The 20,485-nt window shown below is 41.9% G+C and overlaps 1 protein-coding gene and 1 long non-coding RNA gene across 2 annotated transcripts in view; both read right to left on the bottom strand.

Moving 5' to 3' along the window:
- The window catches only part of LOC110536619 (uncharacterized), a 48,840-nt gene extending 41,215 nt beyond the window's left edge, over positions 1-7,625 (bottom strand). The window contains exon 1 of the long non-coding RNA XR_016484298.1: positions 7,295-7,625. This is a non-coding gene — a long non-coding RNA (uncharacterized LOC110536619). The remainder of the gene's footprint in view (positions 1-7,294) is intronic.
- Positions 7,626-17,231: 9,606 nt separating this feature from the next.
- c-myc (transcriptional regulator Myc-like) lies at positions 17,232-20,042 on the bottom strand. Its single transcript, NM_001124699.2, is given in 3 exon segments — positions 17,232-18,122; positions 18,824-19,472; positions 19,854-20,042. Coding segments are annotated over 2 exon segments (1,185 nt in total). The 5' UTR covers positions 19,461-19,472; positions 19,854-20,042; the 3' UTR covers positions 17,232-17,574.
- Between the last annotated feature and the right edge of the window lie 443 nt (positions 20,043-20,485).

Raw genomic sequence — 20,485 nt, 5'->3', positions numbered from 1 at the left:
TCAGTTTCTGTCACCAACTAAAATTTCTCTGATGTTACATTGAGCTGGGTGAATGGAATATGAATGACAGTCATCCAATATGCTGTAATAGAAATGTAATAGAAATGAGGCCATGCTCGTAAAAAAATATATATATATACAGTGCCTTGCGAAAGTAATCGGCCCCCTTGAACTTTGCGACCTTTTGTCACATTTCAGGCTTCAAACATAAAGATATAAAACTGTATTTTTTTGTGAAGAATCAACAACAAGTGGGACACAATCATGAAGTGGAACGACATTTATTGGATATTTCAAACTTTTTTAACAAATCAAAAACTGAAAAATTGGGCGTGCAAAATTATTCAGCCCCTTTACTTTCAGTGCAGCAAACTCTCTCCAGAAGTTAACAATTTCTGACAGTTAGTTTTTGCTACCATGTGTGTTTAAGCTTGCTTGAGCCTGCTAACTGAGGAGTGTTAATTCACCTGTTTCATTATAACATTTAATCTAACTGCTTAACTATTTGTCTGTACTTGTTTTTTACTCATTTTTTCTCATCGTTACAGGAAAATGCCACAGGCTATATTTGATGTGAGGAGACATTTCATTGCAGCTAACGTAGAAGGAAAATCTGTGTACATTTGCAAATACTGTGCCAAATCATGTGAAGAATGCAACAAAGATGCAGTATCATCTGGCCAAGTACATAAAGTTCCCTCAGCGCTCACAACAAGTAACCTCTGACAAAAGTCCCTCTACTTCTATTCGAGGTGAAAATGATGAATCAGACACCTTATCGATAGCAACAGCGCATGGTCCTCCTGGAATCAGAAGTTTTTCTGACTCAATGGAGGAACGTAGTCAGAGAAATACTGATGAGTGTCTTTCTCGAGCTGTGTATGCATCTGGTTCACCCCTGATGCTCACAGGCAATGTGTATTGGAAGAGATTTCTGAATGTTCTTTCACCCAGCATACACCCCTTCAACCAGACATGCTTTATCTACTAATTTGCTGGATGCAGAGTTCAAGTGAAGGTCAAGCAAATCATAGAGAAAGCAGACTGTATTGCAATCATCTCTGGTGGGTGGTCGAATGTTCATAGGCAAGGAATAATTAACTACATAATCTCCATGCCTCAACCAGCATTCTACAAGAGCACAGACACAAGGGACAACATACACACCGGTCTCTACATTGCAGATGAGCTGAAGGCAGTCATCATTGACCTTGGACCACAGAAGGTATTTGCACTGGTGACAGACAATGCTGCGAACATGAAGGCTGCTTGGTCTAAAGTCCTACCCTCACATCACACCCATTGGCTGTGCTGCTCATGCATTGACTATGCTCCTCAAGGACATCATGGCACTGAAAACAATGAATACACTCCTAGAGAGCCAAGGAAATGCTTAGGCATGTGAAGGGTCATCAAGTTATAGCAGCAATCTACATCACCAAGCAAAGTGAGAAGAATAAGAGCACTACATTGAAGCTGCCCAGCAACACCAGCTGGGGTGGTGTCATCATGTTTGACAGTCTCCTGGAGGTAAAGGGGTCTCTCCAAGAAATGCTCATATCAGTCTGCCGATATGGACAGCCCGACAAGAGGATCCTCCTGGATGATGTATTTTGGGAGAGAGTAGTAAGCAGCCTGAAACTTATATTAGTAGCCATTGCACGGATTGAGGGAGACAATGCCATCCTGTCTGATGTTCAGACTCTGCTTTCAGATGTAAGAGAAGAAATCCGTACTGCCCTGCCCACTTCACTGTTGCTCCAAGCAGAGGAAACTGCAGTTCTGAAATACATCAAAAGCGCAAAGACTTGTCTGAAGCCCATACACGCCGCAGCATACATGTTGGACCCGAAGTATGCTGGCAAGAGCATCCTGTCTGGTGCAGAGATCAACAAGGTCTATGGTGTCATCACTACCATGTCTTGCCACCTTGGCCTGGATGAAGGCAAGGTTCTTGACAGTCTGGCGAAGTACACTTCCAAGCAAGGCTTTGGGATGGAGATGCAATATGGAGTCATGCCAACATATCTGGTAAGCCACCTGGTAGAAGGGACTTTGTGGACCTGAGGCTCTTTCCCCTGTTGCCTCCATCATCCTCCAAATCTCACCAACATCAGCTGCATCAGAGCGCAACTGGTCCTTGTTTGGGAACACACAGACACACACCAAAGCACGCAACAGGCTGACCAATACAAGGGTTAAAAAATTGGTGGCCATCCGGGCAAATTTTAGGCTTTTTGAGCCTGACAACGAGCCATCCTCAACAAGGTTGGAAAGTGACAGTGAAGATGAGGCCACAGTCTGATGTTCAAGTGGTGGCCATTGAGGAGGTCCAGGGAGAAGACATGGAGGCCTGAGAGGAAGACAGGTTTACAGATGTATGTTGAAAACATTTTTGGGAAATGCGATGGATTATTGGGGATCATTCAATATTCCCTTTCTTTTGTTGTTCAGTGAAATCATCCCATGTGAAGAGTCAACTCATTTACTTAAAGTTCAATTCATAACTAAATTGTTCTCTTATTTCTATTGGAAGGATTTAATAATTTGTAATTATGTCTACTTATGATAAGGTAAAAGGTTTATGTTTCTGTCTCCATAGGATATGGTAAATGTATCCAATGTAAAAACATCTACATTTAAATGGTACTAATATTAATTTGCATATATTTCCATTAATTGCCACGGAAAGTTTACACCTCTGAATATTCCCCAAAATGTGCAACCCTACCTACTACCATACCCCATTCAAAGGCACTTAAATATTTTGTATTGCCCATTCACCCTCTGAATGGCACACACACACACACACACACACACACACACACACACATTTGTTAATTGTCTCAAGGTTTAAAAATATTTATTTAACCCGTCTTCTCCCCTGATGGGAGTGGATTTAACAAGTGACATCAATAAGGGATAATTTCACCTGGATTCACCTGGTCAGTCTGTCTTGGAATGAGCAGGTGTTCCTACTGTTTTATACACAGTGTACATACACAATGTAATCATGTATGTAAAATATGTACAGTTGAAGTTGGGAAGTTTACGTACACTTCGGTTGAAATCATTAAAACTCATTTTTCAACCACTCCACAAATTTCTCGTTAATAAACTATAGTCTTGGCATTTTTCCAACATTTGATTACAGGCAGATTATTTCACTTAATCAAAATTCCAGTGGGTCAGAAGTTTACATACACTAAGTTGACTGTGCCTTTAAACAGCTTGGAAAATTCCTGGAAATTATGTTGTGGCTTTAGACGCTTCTGATAGGTTAATTGACATCATTTGAGTCAATTAGAGGTGTACTTGTGGATGCATTTCAAGGCCTACCTTCAATCTCAGTGCCTCTATGCTTGACATCATGGGGAAAATAAAAAAAAATTAAGAATCAGCCAAGACCTCAGAATTATTTGAGGTCTGGTTCATCCTTGGGAGCGATTTCCAAACGCCTTAAAGTACCACGTTCATCTGTACAAACAATAGTACGCAAGTATAAACACCATGGGACCACGCAGCCGTCATACCTCTCAGGAAGGAGACGTGTTCTGTCTCCTAGAGATGAACGTACTTTGGTGCAAAAAGTGCCAATCAATCCCAGAACAGCAAAAAAAGGGCCTTGTGAAGATGCTGGGGTAAACAGGTACAAAAGTATCTATATCGATACAACCTGAAAGGCCGCTTGCAAGAAAGAAGCCACTGCTCCAAAACCGCCATTAATAAGCCAGACTATGGTTTGCAACTGCACATGGGGACAAAGATTGTACTTTTTGGAGAAATGTCTGGTCTGATGAAACAAAAATAGAACTGTTTGGCCAGAATGACCATCGTTGTGTTTGGAGGAAAAAGGGGGAGGCTTGCAAGCCGAAGAACACCATCCCTAACGTTAAGCACGGGAATGGCAGCAACATGTTGTAGGGGTGCTTTGCTGCAGGAGGGACTGGTGCACCTCACAAAATAGATGGCATCATGAGGTAGGAAAATTATGTGGATATATTGAAGCAACATCTCAAGACATCAGTCGGGAAGTTAAAGCTTAGTCACAAATGGGTCTTCCAAATGGACAATGACCCAAGCATACTTCCAAAGTTGTGGCAAAATGGCATAAGGACAATAAAGTCAAGCTATTGGAGTGGCCATCCCAAAGCCCTGACCTCAATCCTATAGAAAATGTGGGCAGAACTAAAAAAAGAGTGTGTGAGCAAGGAGTCCTACAAACCTGACTCAGTTACACCAGCTCTGTCAGGAGGAATGGGCCAAAATTCATCTGACTTATTGTGGGAAGCTTGTGGAAGGCTACCCGAAACGTTTGACCCAAGTTAAACAATTTGAAGGCAATGCTACCAAAAACTAATTGAGTGCATGTAAACTTCTGGCCCACTGGGAATACGATGAAAGAAATAAAGCTGAAATAAATAATTCTCTCTACTATTATTCTGACATTTCACATTCTTAAAATAAAAGTGTTGATCCTAACTGACCTTAGACAGTGCATTTTTACTAGGATTAAATCTCAGGAATTGTGAAAAATGCATTTGTCTTACGTGTATGTAAACTTCCGACTTCAACTGTAAATTGAAAACAGTGTGGCTATTTCGTGACGTTCTAGGGACATCCTATTGACACATTTTTACTATTGTATAGCTTGTGCACAGGTTTAACCCCAGACTATTACGTAACAACTCATCCTGTGTTGTGCACCCTTACCTACAGTACCAGTCAAAAAGTTGTCACACCTACTCATTCAAGGGTTTTTTTATTTTTACTATTGTATAGACATCAAAACTATGAAATAATACATATGGAATCATGTAGTAACCAACAACAACAGTGTTGAACAAAGTAGCCACCCTTTCCCTCTGACAGCTTTGCACACTTTTGGCATTCTCTCAACCAGCTTCATGAGGAATGCTTTTCCAACAGTCTTGACGGAGTTCCCACATATGCTGAGCACTCGTTGGCTGCATTTCCTTCACTCTGCAGTCCAACACATCCCAGATCATGTCAATTGGGTTGAGGTCGAGTGATTGTGGAGGCCAGGTCATCTGATGCAGCATTCCATCACTCTCCTTGGTCAAATTGCCTTTGCACAGCCTGGGGGTGCGTTTGTCATTGTCCTGTTGAAAAACGCCAAGCGCAAACCAGATGGGGTGGCGTATCGCTGCAGAATGCTGTGGTAGCCATGCTGGTTAAGTGTGCCATCAATATAAAAAATATATAAAAAATTAAATATACATATATTTGTTAAATCACCTACAGTGCCACCAGCAAAGTACCCCCACAACTCCTCATCCATGCTTCAACGGTGGGAACCACACATGCAGAGATCATCCAAAAAAACAAAATCTCAAATTTGGACTCATCAGACCAAAGGACAGATTTCCACCAGTCTAATGTCCCTTACTAATGTTTCTTGGCCCAAGCAAGTCTCTTTTTCTTATTGGTGTCCTTTAGTAGTGGTTTCTTTGCAGCAATTCAACCATGGAGGCCTGATTCACACGGTCTCATCTGAACTGTTGATGTTGAGATGTGTCTGTTAGTTGAACTCTGTGAAGCATTTATTTGGGCTGCAATCTGAGGTGCCGTTAACTCTAATGAACTTATCCTCTGCAGCAGAGGTACCTCTGGGTCTTCCTTTCCTGTGGCGGTCCTCATGAGAGCCAGTTTCATCGTAGCGCTTCATGTTTTTTGCAACTGCAGATTGACTGACCTTCATGTATTAAAGTAATGATCGTTTCTCTTTGTTAATTTTAGCTGTTCATGCCATGATATGGACTTGGTCTTTTACCAAATAGGGCTATCTTCTGTATACCACCCCATACCTTGTCACAACACAACTGATTGGGTTAAACACATTAAGGGAAAAAAATCCTCAAATTCACTTTTAACAAGGCACACCTGTTAATTGAAATGCATTCCAGGTGACTACCTCAAGAAGCTGGCTGAGAGAATGCCAAGAGTGTGCAAAGCTGTCATCAAGGCAAAGGGTGGCTACTTTGAAGAATCTCAAATATAAATATATTTTGATTTGTTTAACACTTTGTAGTTACTATATTATTCCATATGAACTATTTCATAGTTCTGATGTCTTCACTATTATTCTGCAATGTAGAAAATAGTAAAATAGAGAAAAACCTTTGAATGAGTAGGTGTGTCCAAACTTTTGACTGTTACTGTACATCTTTACCTATTGTTTTCTACAACTACATATAATGAACTGATAACATGCATGAGCTGTTTGATTGGCTCAGAGGTTTAAAGGCAACCTAGGCTTTTTCCCCCTCTCGTCCTTTCCCCTGTGTATCAGGACGTGTCGGGTGAAGTTGACCCTAGATGCTGATATTGGGTCAGTTTAGAAATTTCCCCCACTAATGATTAAGGTTCTGGGAATTGGGGGAGGGAAAACTGATCCTGGAGCAGTATCTACAGGAAACTATACCCAGGAGCGTATCGGTAGTGAACCTGCTGAGCTGTGAGCACGAGACAGAACTAACAGGGAAAGAGAGATAGCAACACCAAAATCCATACCCCTCAGTGCGTGAGTTTATAGCTCAGTATGCCTACTCTGGCTCATTCCCAGAGAAAGTGAACAGGCTTTTCTATCTTCAGTCATGTTACTGGGAGGCAAGGCCATCATCAATACTTACAGTATTGTAAGTGACAGAACATCAAAGAATGAAGGCCAAATTAACATTTGTTTTCTGGCTGTTTCTGGATCAGTTTTCCCGTAGTGGCTGTAATCTTGCTATGGCGCATACAAGCACAAACGTACCACAAAGTGACAATAAATGTACTCATCATGTCTGCCATTGTCACGTGACTCTGCAGTTCTTTGCACCTATGAAAACCAATGACCTTGTGTTCTTTAAACACACACACACACACACACACACACACCACACACACCACACACACCACACACACACACACCCTGAAGGGCTAAGATGTGCATCTGACTCATTGAGGATCATATAGACTTTGTAAATGTGCTGATAGGGCTGAATGAGCATCAGAAAATAATAGTGTACGATCACTTCAATTCTAGCCTAAACATTAAGCCCAAGATAACTGATACATTTGGCACCATGTTAAAACCCCCATAAAATGAAATCTGGAAGTTCACTGAATAACAAAATACGTTTTAACATGAAGAAGTTATATTCCAGATTTAATTTCATAAGCAAAATAACTGTAGTTGGATAAGGTTAGCCGAAATGATTTTGATTGAACATAAACATTGACATAAAGTGATGTGAACCAGAGATAGATAGTATTAGAGCACTCTTACCCGTTCCCTGACTCCGTTTTGTGCATTATTAGTTCTATTCCATTTCGGATAGGTGCGTGCCTTTCAAACACAAATCTCGACCTCCTTTCCATGTGCTCGCAGCATGCCCTCCATGGAGCACTGCATACAGACACAGTGAGTAACGTCACGATAGGGAGTCCTCATGATGATGATGATGAGGATAATATCACCTCCACATAGGCACGTCGACGTGAAAGCACGCGTGATTGATTGGCCTCGTGCTATAAATACGGCATCGCGTAACGTCTGCTTCCAACTCACTCTCTCCAACACGTAGAACCCCTGAGAGCAAGCTCACACTCCAGATCCCAATCACCTGTTCACACACCTGTATGTCATTATCACACACTATTTAGTTCAGTTTTTTTGCACCCCTTCATTGTGAAGTATTGTTTGTTTTGTGACCCACTTCTATTCAGAGTTCTGGGTTTCGCCGTAAATGTACGCCTCTCGTGTATGGTAGTTTTTTTTTTTGCCTGCCTCACTAACGAAGCCTTTTGGCTATTCCCTGCATGTTCTTTAGCCTATCGGATTTCCTGTTATCAACTTAATGCCTGATCTCCTGGACGACGTTACTAGCCTTTTACCTGCCTGTACCGTTGCCTTTTTGGACCCATGTGTATGACCTTCTGCCTGCTCCTGGACCCAGCTACCTGCCTCCTCCTGTGGTCCTTTACAATAAACACCTGCTGCGCCCAGCACTTGAAACCAGCTCTGTCTACCATCGTGTTCACTACACATCTACTGTAGGTGCATTTTTTATTTCTGCAAATGCATGAAATAATCAATAGCCACTATCCAGCAAGACATATGTATTTTCAAGACGTATTTTTCAACTGCACATTATCAATTAAGCATTAACATCACAATAATTATTGGAAAGAAGAGCCAATCAGATTTGAACATAGAATATTCATTATTGCTCCCATCTGTCACATGCACTTGTGTTGGCTTTTTCAAAAGCTTTAACACTGGCATCGATGTTCAAAATTGTCAAACCTAAACAATAAACCAACAGACCACTTCAACTACAATAACTTTCTCAGTAACAGTTATGTATGTATCTTGCTGTGATATGTTATCTACCTTAGTTGAATGTACGGACTGTATTTTGTTTGTAGCTGTTTGCATACCACCACAGTCAGAGGCTGGCACTAAGACAACATTGAATGAGCTGTATTCCACCATAAGCAAACAAGAAAGCACTCACCCAGAGGCAGCGCTCCTAGTAGCTGGGACTTTAATGCAGGGAAAATTAAATCTGTTATACCAATTCTATCAGCATGTTAAATGTGCAACCAGAGGGAAAAAACTCCAGACCACCATTACTCCACACACAGAGACACGTACAAAGCTCTCCCTCGCCCTCCATTTGGCAAATCTGACCATAATTATATCCTCCTGATTCCTGTTTACAAGCTCAAATGAAAGCAGGAAGCACCAGTGACAAGATCAATAAAATAGTGGTCAGATGAAGCAGATGCTACGCTACAGGACTGTTTTGCTAGCATAGACTGGAATATGTTCCGTAATTCCTCCGATGGCATTGAGTACACCACATCAGTCATTGGCTTCATCAATAAGTGCATTGATGACGTTGTCCCCACAGTGACTGTACGTATACAGTGCCTTGCGAAAGTATTCGGCCCCCTTGAACTTTGCAACCTTTTGCCACATTTCAGGCTTCAAACAAAGATATAAAACTATTTTTTTGTGAAGAATCAACAACAAGTGGGACACAATCATGAAGTGGAACGACATTTATTGGCTATTTCAAACTTTTTTAACAAATCAAAAACTGAAAAATTGGGAGTGAAATTATTCAGCCCCCTTAAGTTAATACTTTGTAGCGCCACCTTTTGCTGCGATTACAGCTGTAAGTCGCTTGGGGTATGTCTATCAGTTTTGCACATCGAGAGACTGACATTTTTTCCCATTCCTCCTTGCAAAACAGCTCGAGCTCAGTGAGGTTGGATGGAGAGCATTTGTGAAGAGCAGTTTTCAGTTCTTTCCACAGATTCTCGGTTGGATTCAGGTCTGGACTTTGACTTGGTCATTCTAACACCTGGATATGTTTATTTTTGAACCATTCCATTGTAGATTTTGCTTTATGTTTTGGATCATTGTCTTGTTGGAAGACAAATCTCCGTCCCAGTCTCAGGTCTTTTGCAGACTCCATCAGGTTTTCTTCCAGAATGGTCCTGTATTTGGCTCCATCCATCTTCCCATCAATTTTAACCATCTTCCCTGTCCCTGCTGAAGAAAAGCAGGCCCAAACCATGATGCTGCCACCACCATGTTTTACAGTGGGGATGGTGTGTTCAGCTGTGTTGCTTTTATGCCAAACATAACGTTTTGCATTGTTGCCAAAAAGTTCAATTTTGGTTTCATCTGACCAGAGCACCTTCTTCCACATGTTTGGTGTGTCTCCCAGGTGGCTTGTGGCAAACTTTAAACAACACTTTTTATGGATATCTTTAAGAAATGGCTTTCTTCTTGCCACTCTTCCATAAAGGCCAGATTTGTGCAATATACGACTGATTGTTGTCCTATGGACAGAGTCTCCCACCTCAGCTGTAGATCTCTGCAGTTCATCCAGAGTGATCATGGGCCTCTTGGCTGCATCTCTGATCAGTCTTCTCCTTGTATGAGCTGAAAGTTTAGAGGGACGGCCAGGTCTTGGTAGATTTGCAGTGGTCTGATACTCCTTCCATTTCAATATTATCGCTTGCACAGTGCTCCTTGGGATGTTTAAAGCTTGGGAAATATTTTTGTATCCAAATCCGGCTTTAAACTTCTTCACAACAGTATCTCGGACCTGCCTGGTGTGTTCCTTGTTCTTCATGATGCTCTCTGCGCTTTTAACGGACCTCTGAGACTATCACAGTGCAGGTGCATTTATACAGAGACTTGATTACACACAGGTGGATTGTATTTATCATCATTAGTCATTTAGGTCAACATTGGATCATTCAGAGATCCTCACTGAACTTCTGGAGAGAATTTGCTGCACTGAAAGTAAAGGGGCTGAATAATTTTGCACGCCCAATTTTTCAGTTTTTGATTTGTTAAAAAAGTTTGAAATATCCAATAAATGTCGTTCCACTTCATGATTGTGTCCCACTTGTTGTTGATTCTTCACAAAAAAATACAGTTTTATATCTTTATGTTTGAAGCCTGAAATGTGGCAAAAGGTCGCAAAGTTCAAGGGGGCCGAATACTTTCGCAAGGCACTGTATATCCCAACCAGAAGCCATGGATTACAGACAACATCCGCACTGAGCTATAGGCTAGAGCTGTTGCTTTCAAGGAGCGGAACTCTAACCCGGAAGCTTATAAGAAATCCCACTATGCCCTCCGACGAACCATCAAACAGGCAAAGCGTCAATACAGGACTAAGATCGAATCGAACTACACCAGGTCTGACGCTCATCGGATATGGCCGGGCTTGCAAACCATTACAGATTACAAAGGGAAGCACAGCCTGGAGTGGCTCAGTGACATGAGCCTACCCGACGAGCTAAACTATTTCTATGCTCGCTTTGAGGCAAATAACACTGAAACGTGCATGAGAGCACCAGCTGTTCTGGAAGACTTTGTGATCACGACCTCTGCAGCCGATGTAAGAACTTTAAACAGGTCAACATTCACAAGGCCGCAGGGCCAGACGGATTACCAGGACGTGTACTGTGAGCATACGCTGACCAACTGGCAAGTGTCTGAACTGACATTTTCAACCTCTCCCTGTCCTAGTCTGTAATACCAACATGTTTTAAGCAGACCACCATAGTGCCTGGGCCAGACGGATTACCAGGACGTGTACTGCGAGCATGCGCTGACCAACTGGCAAGTGTCTTCACTGACATTTTCAACCTCTCCCTGTCCGAGTCTGTAATGCCAACATGTTTTAAGCAGAACCCCAGTCCCTGTGCCCAAGAACACTAAGGTAACCTGCCTAAATAACTACCGACCCGTAGCACTCACGTCTGTAGCCATGAAGTTGCTTTGAAAGGCTGGTCATGGCTCACATCAACACCATTATCCCAGAAACCCTAGACCCACTCCAATTTGCATACCACCCCAACAGATCCACAGATGATGCAGTCTATATTGTACTCCACACTGCCCTTTCCCACCTGGACAAAATAAACACCTATGTGAGAATGCTGTTCATTGACAACAGCTCAGCGTTCAACACCATAGTGCCCTCAAAGCTCATCAATAAGCTAAGGACCCTGGGACTAAACACCTCCCTCTGCAACTGGATCCTGGACTTCCTGACGGGTCACCCACAGGTGGTAAGGGTAAATAACAATACATCCGCCACGCTGATCCTCAACACAGGGGCCCCTCAGGGGTGTGTGCTCAGTTCCCTGCTGTACTCCCTGTTCACTCATGACTGCACGGCCAGGCACAACTCCAACACCGTCATTAAGTTTGCAGATGACACAACAGCCTGATCACCGACAACGGCGAGACAGCCTATAGGGAGGAGGTCAGAGACCTGGGCGTGTGGTGCCAGGACAACTGACAGCTTAATTAAATAGTACCTGCAAAACACCCGTCTCAACGTCAACAGTGAAGAGGCGATTCCGGGATGCTGGCCTTCCAGGCAGAGTTCCTCTGTCCAGTGTCTGGGTTCTTTTGCCCATCTTAATCTTTTCTTTTTATTGGACAGTCTGAAATATGGCTTTTTCTTTGCAACTCTGCCTAGAAGTCAAGCATCCTGGAGTCGCCTCTTCACTGTTGACGTGAAATGTTGTGTAGAAATCCGAAGAGGGTGGCCAGCAGAGATAGGTGGGATGTGCTAAGGGTTGGGGTGTGGAATTGGAGACAAATTGGAGTGGAGTTGACGGGCGGGGGATAGAATGATGGTCAAAGAATTTTTAATTTTTTTTTTATTAAAAATGAAACATAAAAAGTATGTTTGAATGACACTGAGGGATAGTGTTTTTACAGCTATTGCCCGTTTGCCTGAGGCTGATGCCGTGCAGGTGTTTGTACACATGCATATACACACACTCATTCAAATGCACACATACACGGACACACACACATGTAAGTAGTGCCAGACATGCACTCATGTTCTTGACGTCCTTTGTTTTTTGCATTGTTGTTTTCTGTTTTCCTTTGTCTTTTTCTTTTTTCTCGTCAGTTCATTTTCTTGGTTGTTGGTGCATTGGGGAGGTTCTTGGGGGTGGGGAATGGAATTATTTGTATTTTTTTATTTATTATTTTCTTGGGGGGGGGGGGGGGGCTGTGGGAGAGGTCTCGAATGGTTGAGGGACAGCTCTTGGGAAACTGTAGGGGGATCATGGAGAGTTCGGGTCCCCGTTTTTGGGATTGTGGGAAACCTAACAACGTGCACTTGAGCAGGACGTTGACCCTGGATGCTTCCACAAATTAACTTTTAACAAGGCACACCTGTTAATTGAAATGCATTCCAGGTAACTACCTCATGAAGCTGGCTGAGAGAATGCCAGAAGTGTGCAAAGCTGTCATCAAGGCAAAGGGTGGCTACTTTGAAGAATATAAAATATATTTTGATTTGTTTAACAGTTTTTTCGTTTACTAATTGATTCCATATGTGCTATTTCATAGTTCAGATTCCACTATTATTCTACTATCTACAAAATAGTAAAAATAGCGAAAAACCCTTGATTTTTGACTGGTACTCGTATACATATAGTTGAATCTGACATGTATGGATATTTCTTTATTGTAGAATTTTTGGATTATGTGTGTATTGTTTTGTATTGCTTGGTATTATTTTACTGTTGGAGCTAGAAACACATAACTAACACATTTAGATTTTATGGCTGCATTAGATGGATGTGGCTATGTAACTGCTGTTTGACTTCACAGGAAACTAAACTAGAGTTTTAATCCCGATGCTTAGCTGGTGCGTAGCATCTAATTCTTGTATGACGTGCTTGTTGAATGTTAAGTCCCCTGTGACTGAGGGAAATGAAGCTACAGCAAAAAGGTGATCATGACTGGAGTCACTTTTGCTTATATTTGCTGTTCTCCAAATGCTCCCCCCCTTCTCTGATTGGGAGTGACAGGTGAGATACTCTGTTACAACCTGATGATTACAACACATTTGAATGCAACAGTCTGCACTGCAGTGTAGGGCACTCAACCCAGGGAAGGTATGGGTTATGATATAGGGTTGGAAGCAGCATTGTGAAATGAATCAGTCCCCTTTCAAATAGCTACTGATGCACCATGTTACTACAGACAGATACAGGACATGTGAATGTGTTCTGTCAAGGTCTCATGTACAAATGTGTTTCCCTATGTTACACAAGGACAGTGGAATGGACATGGGAAGGATAACTCACATTATGGTCATTGCAATGACGTGAGGTGAGATCTGTGGCTGGGTAGGCACGGGCAATTATCAAAGCCAGATTTACTGACAATTAAACCTTTACGAAGGCCTAGTTCACCATATAACAGCTAGTGCCAACAACCAGAGAAACATAGGCTATTAACAGAAATGAACAAACAATTCTCACCAAATGTAAATACCAACGTAGCCAAGATACTCCAGCGATATCCTCTGATGGCAACATATTTCATATCATCTGACAGTAGAATCCACAGTTACATTTCAATCCTGGCTTTCATTTTAACACTGGTATTGTCCAAAATGTTGTAAAACATTCCTCTCATCTATGATGTCTGTCTGCTCCAGGTTGCTGTGTCTGTCAGGCCGAGTGTGGTGCATTGATCAGATGATTTTTCTGTCCCTTCCTATGATGAAGGTCAGGAAGCGCAGGTGTTGGTCTCCCTCTGAATTATATCAAGTTTTCAGAAGGGAAATCCAGTGAAATCCAGGTGCAGTGAAGGAGGCCCCATTTGTCAGGTTGTTTTTGCTAGCTAGCTTCGGTCAGTTTAAAGGATGCGGGCTCCAAATGATATAGACACACGCAAATGTGCAGAGCTTACCACGCGACATATTTAGCCAATACACGTGCAAAATATGAAATCGGCTCAATGGAACATCTTTAAGCTAGGCAAAGCAGTAAGGCCTATGCTGGCCCTGTCTATTAACAGTTACTGGAGACAGGAATAGATTTATGTCAATGATTTGAATGGAGGTTTTGATGCAGTTTCAGCAAATGTTTTGATTTTGAGCATAAAACCCACCAGTGTAAGCCATGCATACCCAGACTTTGACGTCACTGGGTCATTGGTGATAAAAGAACCGAGGCTGTCTGGAATCTAATCCTGAGGCTACACTTTCAATTTCAACAGACACCTATGATGCTTCACAGTTGAATCAGTTACAGCAAATGTCTGTCATCTGCACCATACCAGGTAAATCAACTGCATCTTGTGATTAGTAGTGTACTTAAATGTTGAAAAATGAATTGTGATTCAAGTGGCTATTTCTGAAGATACAACTATGACCAGTGAGTGAGTGATTGCAAGAACAAGGGTATGTGTGGAAGATAATATTGGCAACCCAGAATCAAATCTTGCACAACATTTTAATGTTTTCATCTGTTTTGTATTGTGAATGACTTCAGAGGTCAGTAGGTTCAAGGCTTTAATCAATGAAGAGGGCTCCGTCCCAATTCTTCACCCTTCTTTTGAAGTGTGCATATACATACATTCTTGCATGGATTTAACAATAGTCCGGCACCATGGACGTGTCATAATACCCATAAAACCTAGCGGTAAAATCCAGTAATAGTCTGTGTTTCTTGTAGGCTTACCCTGATGTGACGTTTTGATACCTGTGTAATTCTCTCGGACAAGGTGAGTTTTTTCAATATACACTATGTGACCCAGGAGTATGAAGACACCTGCTCGTCTAACATCTCATTCCAAAATCATGGGCATTAATATTAACTTTTATAATATTGATAAAAGTTACCTTGTCCAGGAGATTTTGTACCCAAACACAGACCTTATATGAAGTAGATCTGAAATCCCAGACACAAAAATGAATGGTGAAAAAACAATAGGAACCATTTCCTGGTTTTACCACTAGGTTTTATGGGTCTGATTACTCATAATGTGGAACTCAATGGTGTAAATTCCCTCCAGCAAATGCTTCTTCTTCTTTGGGTTTTATGGCAAACTACACACAAAAGGTGTAATGTCGCCACCAACTGGACGGGGGTGAAAAGATTTACAAAAATAAAGGAAATTCCACATGGGAAGGGAAAATTTACATGAATCCACACAAACTACAAAAAAAGTATTAACACAAAATATATACATTTCAACTCCTTCAGTCATTGGAAAACTCAAATACCCTGCTCAGGCTCTGGGGCCTGAGTGGGTGGGACTGCACGAGACAGTAGCTCCTCAGATATCAAATATTTTAATCCCAGAAAGTTTAGCTGCAGAAACAATGATGTTGATCTTTCTCGACTTATTTTGAACTTATGCACTTCCATTTATCACCATTGCTATAAATGACACAAAGTCCAATTGTTTCACATGAAGAATGTCTGGGTCCTGCTGGTAATACTCAGGATGTGGTGAAGGTTCCAGTGTAGACGTACTGGTCTTCATTCCCACTGGACCTTCAGAGATACTGTACCTTTTGAAAGTCTTGGCATAGGAGACTCTCAACTGCCCTGATTTTGGCAACCTCAGTCTCGTTCACCCTAATCGGGCAATCCAAGGACTGCACTTCATGTTCTCCACACACAGTTTGCTCCTTGCCTTCTAATAAACATGCAAAATCTCCTTCATAGTGATGTTTCCCACACATCGGCTTCTCCCTTCTGCAGACACTTCTTACATGTCCAAACATTTTACATCAAGAACATTGTAAAGGCTGGTTTACTGGCTGACAGGATAGTACACATATCCCAGCTGCACTCGAGTAGATTCCACATAGAAAACACTACAACAGACAATCTCTTCTCCTTCCTGCCATTACCATATGATTAATCCTATGTATAGACCACTCCTGGAATTTTCTTTAATAGAGCAATCTCAACATCCCGAGACTCGAGAAATTACTTATTTGACAGGTGCCCTGCTCCGTAGCTCAAAGCATGATGAGAGATATCCCCCCCCCAAATTCTGATCCTCAGAAACAAGAAATCAGAACAAACCCACTTCTCGTGCTCTTCACTGATTTTACTGTACCTAAAGTTAAGCATCATTTTGGATGTTTCCAACGAGTCCCAGAAGTCTGACATACCCTAATTAAAAAAAAAAAAAAAAAATACTCCTACCAGATACAATAGGGTATTATCAGAACTATACATTATTTCCCACAGTTGTACATATTTTCTCATTGGAAAGTCCATTCATCCCCTTTGCCACCACCATGAGATTCAAGCTCCATATACACCATACCCTTGGTAGTCTCTCTCCCAGCCAATGCTTACAACATTCCTGTGCTTTTGAATCCATAAACAGGAAGTTATTCTAAAAGGGTGAAGAACGAGACCTAACCAAGGTATATTGAAAAGGACCTGGTCTTTCTGCCATCTGGACTATGTAAATTAGGACATCAAATCTCCAGTGCTTGCTAGGTTCACTCATCTAAGATCGAAATAAGGTGTACGACCCAATTGCCTTCAATTATAAGTTGGTTCCCCTGAAATGTATTTGACGACTGACCCTCAACTGTCCATACCAACTTGTGGCATGGTCAACTCTGGATAGATCGGTTTATAACTGCACCATTTCACCAGGTCAAATTCCTGAATAAAGGTGATTCTACTGGTCTAATTGTTTAGACTTCAAAGAGAATACACATTAGTGCAAATCCATGTCCATTTTAACGAGTGAAATAATAAGTATTTCAGAACTGTTTTCTGCACCATCATTATTTTAGAGTGTATTCATGTTGTCATCAACTGTTAATGCAAACAGATCTTGTAAGACCTCATTCAAGTGAGACTGCAAGAGACAAAATATTTTTAAAAAGACAGGCGAGTGTTAAGAAATGCATTTATATTTCAAATGAATCGAGGAACATATGTAAACCCATATACTGCCTGAACTTCCTGACAATTGAGATCCAAAAATACATTTTTAGGAAATACTCAGTAATTATATACAAAACATTCATATTTTAGGTCGGGCATGCAACACATGTACCCCATTTTCATATTTTCTTAATAAAATATTTTACTGCCGATAATTCAATTAAGGCAGTTCAACATTTAAATCAAAAAGACTCCCATTTTTTTTTCTCCATGCAATATCAACTATACACGCCATGTCTTAACTTGCATTAATAACGATAAGGTCAAAAAGTCTATGCCGCTTTGATCTCAAACATGAGAGTTCTGCAACCGGGCCAGCTTCTGTTTCAAATGTTCACTTTTTCTCCTTAGCTGCTCTTTGAAGTTGACTAGTCTCTGCTCGTCTGTCTGCATGCTGTAAATACACTCTATAGCCTTCTTCAGGATGACCACTTTGGCTGCCTTTTCATTGTTAGCCACCTCCGGTATCTTGTCCCGTAGAGCGAAAAAGCTCAGCTTGAGCTCGTTCCTCCGCTGGCGCTCCAGTACATTATGAGTCCTTCTTTTGTCATAGTCCTCAGTGTCTGACGCCCAGGGACTTGGGCATTTGCGGTTGCTGCTGATCTGCTTGAGGACCCGGCTGCTGCTGCCACTGTTACTGCTCTCTAGCCTCAGCCTCTTGACAGCTGGCTGCTCGTGCCGCGTGGAGGGGTGAGCTGCGTAGTTGTGCTGGTGGGTGGAGACATGGCACCTCTTCAGCACAAGGGGACTGTGATGTCTGGTCCCAGACATGTTGGGGTCGCACCGCTTCTCTGCGTGCCTCTTCTCCACAGTCACGACATCTATCTCCTCATATTCTGCAATGAGATTAAATAAAACAATTCAGCATTCACATTATTTTTAAGGAGAATCACTAGCCACAATTGAGCCCCATACAACACAGCATGCCTTCATGTCAAAAAAATCTCTGCTTTACACTCCTCCCCCTTTTTCCACATCAGCTGATTTTTCAACATTCCAGCCTGAAACCCTTCCCCTCAACACAGACTAGTCTGTCGACAAGTAACTACAGCACAGTCTTGACTATAGCACTTGTGGTAGAGGTTAAGTGGGGCGGCTGGTAGCCTAGTGGTTAGAGTGTTGGACTAGTATTGCAAGATCGAATCCCCAAGCCGACAAGGTAAAAATCTGTCATTCTGCTCCTGAACAAGGCAGTTAACCCACTGTTCCTAGGCGGTCATTGAAAATAAGAATTTGTTCTTAACCGACTTGCCTTGTTAAATCAAATAAATAACGCAACTGCCTTTAGCCTGGCAAACCCATCCATGTCAAAATTCCAGTTCACACCCTTGACGTCAAGGACATGAGTGACGTCCATCCATTTACCCCAATTTATTAATAAGCAAACATTTTAACATTCAACAGCACCATAATCAGAGTTGACATATGCAATGAGGGAATTATAATGCATGTTGCCAGAAAACACTGGCATTATACAAATGGTTTAGTAAGAATAATCATAAAGAGCAATAAGTTATAACACTGCTATTCAGCTTACCTGAGTCACTACCACTGCTACTACTGCTGTTGGGTGGGGTGTCCAATGCCAAATCCGTGGGTGGTGTCACCTTGCTTGATTTGGAAGTATCAGTTATTGGGTAGGGAAAGACCACTGAGGGATCAATGCATTCGGACGCGGATGTGTTCAGATCCTGCAAGTAGTTTGCGTTCAACCGAGTAGTAGTCCACTCCGCGTTGTCGCTAAAAGCTGGTTCTTTCCTAGCAGCTTGGAGACAGGCGAGTCTTTCAGACACCACTTTTTCCAACTTGGCTGCAGCCGAGAACCCGCTCCACATACAGTCCTGGATGATGATAGACTTGAGGAAGGTTTGAGAGTAATCGGCATCGCAGATGAAACTCTGGTTTACAACGTCATCCCCGAGAAACTCAGTCACCATTTCGAGTTGGTCAGAAGTTGAAGGGAAAAGACTAGACAGTGATGGTCGCCGACTCGGGGAGAGAGGAGGAGTGGGCAGCAACTCAAATTTCTTCCAGATGTCCTCACTTGGAGCCGGTGGCTGAAGTTGTCCTTGTTGCTGGTGATAAAAATCCTCATCTTCGTTGTCAACATAAAAATATGGCTGAATAGAATCGTAGTCGTAGTTTTTACTTGCCAAACTTGAATATAGCTGCATTGTCGCTCTTTCCTGAGTGAAAAGGGTGAATTGGTTGGTTAAAATAACTATAAAAATAGGCTACATCAACTTGCATGCAAACTGATAATGGTGCATTCAGCAAAACTATCACATTTCATAAAAGCCTTGTCAGACACATTAACATGCAAAACCAATCTGCAGCTGACAGCTAATCTGGACATTTAAACCCAAGCAGACTGCAAAAACACAGCGGTCAGCCGGTTAACTATAAAAATGCATCGGACTATAGGACGTTACAGCTACAAATATGTAACAGCTGTTTAAAAAAAAAAAAAATCACCACAACTAACAGATAAATAGCACGCAAAACAATCTCCTTAGTGAACGGCCGTCTACACGGAACACGCAGTGTCATCTCAATACTCCCCTTACCTTGCGTTTGTAAAACAAAGTGGAGGTCAATTCACGAACTCAAAAACGTAGATTGTGAGAAGTATTCCAAACAAGCCAGTCAAATTAATCCTTGCCAGCGTGTGTGATAAGGAGATGTTAGTTTCCTATTAAAGTGGCTGACTGAGAAGCATGCATAACAGCTCTTTTTGCTCGTGATGTTGGATGACATTTGCTGCAGGAGAATCACAGCTGAGTATTCAGCCCGGGGTTCAATAAAAAAGGTGGTGCTCTTACATTCCACCTATCCCTCCGCCACATTTATTTTCCCGCCAAACAACCATAGCGTTTTTATGTGAATACAATGAAGATTCCCGTGTTGCCTCTATCGATGATTATTATCGTCACAGTCTTCAATGTATTTCTGAATGATCATATCATTCATTCATCGCTATTTCCTTCGGGAAATTCTTATACAACTAGAACTAGTTGTTGCGGAAGGATATTTAAGTGGGAGGAGTTTTAAAAAAAACGCAGTATTCCGTGCAAAAACAGCTTTACGTCTCAGCAGCAGAGAGAAGATGCATGCCCAGTTCATGTGCACAACACTTCAAAGCCTGTCATATTCTGTATCTGAAATGAGTTAATGTATTGATAAATCAGAGGGAGGGAGC

Source organism: Oncorhynchus mykiss, chromosome 11, assembly GCF_057628025.1.
Source record: "Oncorhynchus mykiss isolate SJ-2025 chromosome 11, ASM5762802v1, whole genome shotgun sequence".
Classification (NCBI taxonomy): Eukaryota; Metazoa; Chordata; class Actinopteri; order Salmoniformes; family Salmonidae; genus Oncorhynchus; species Oncorhynchus mykiss.
This window is presented reverse-complemented; position numbering and strand designations above follow the sequence as displayed.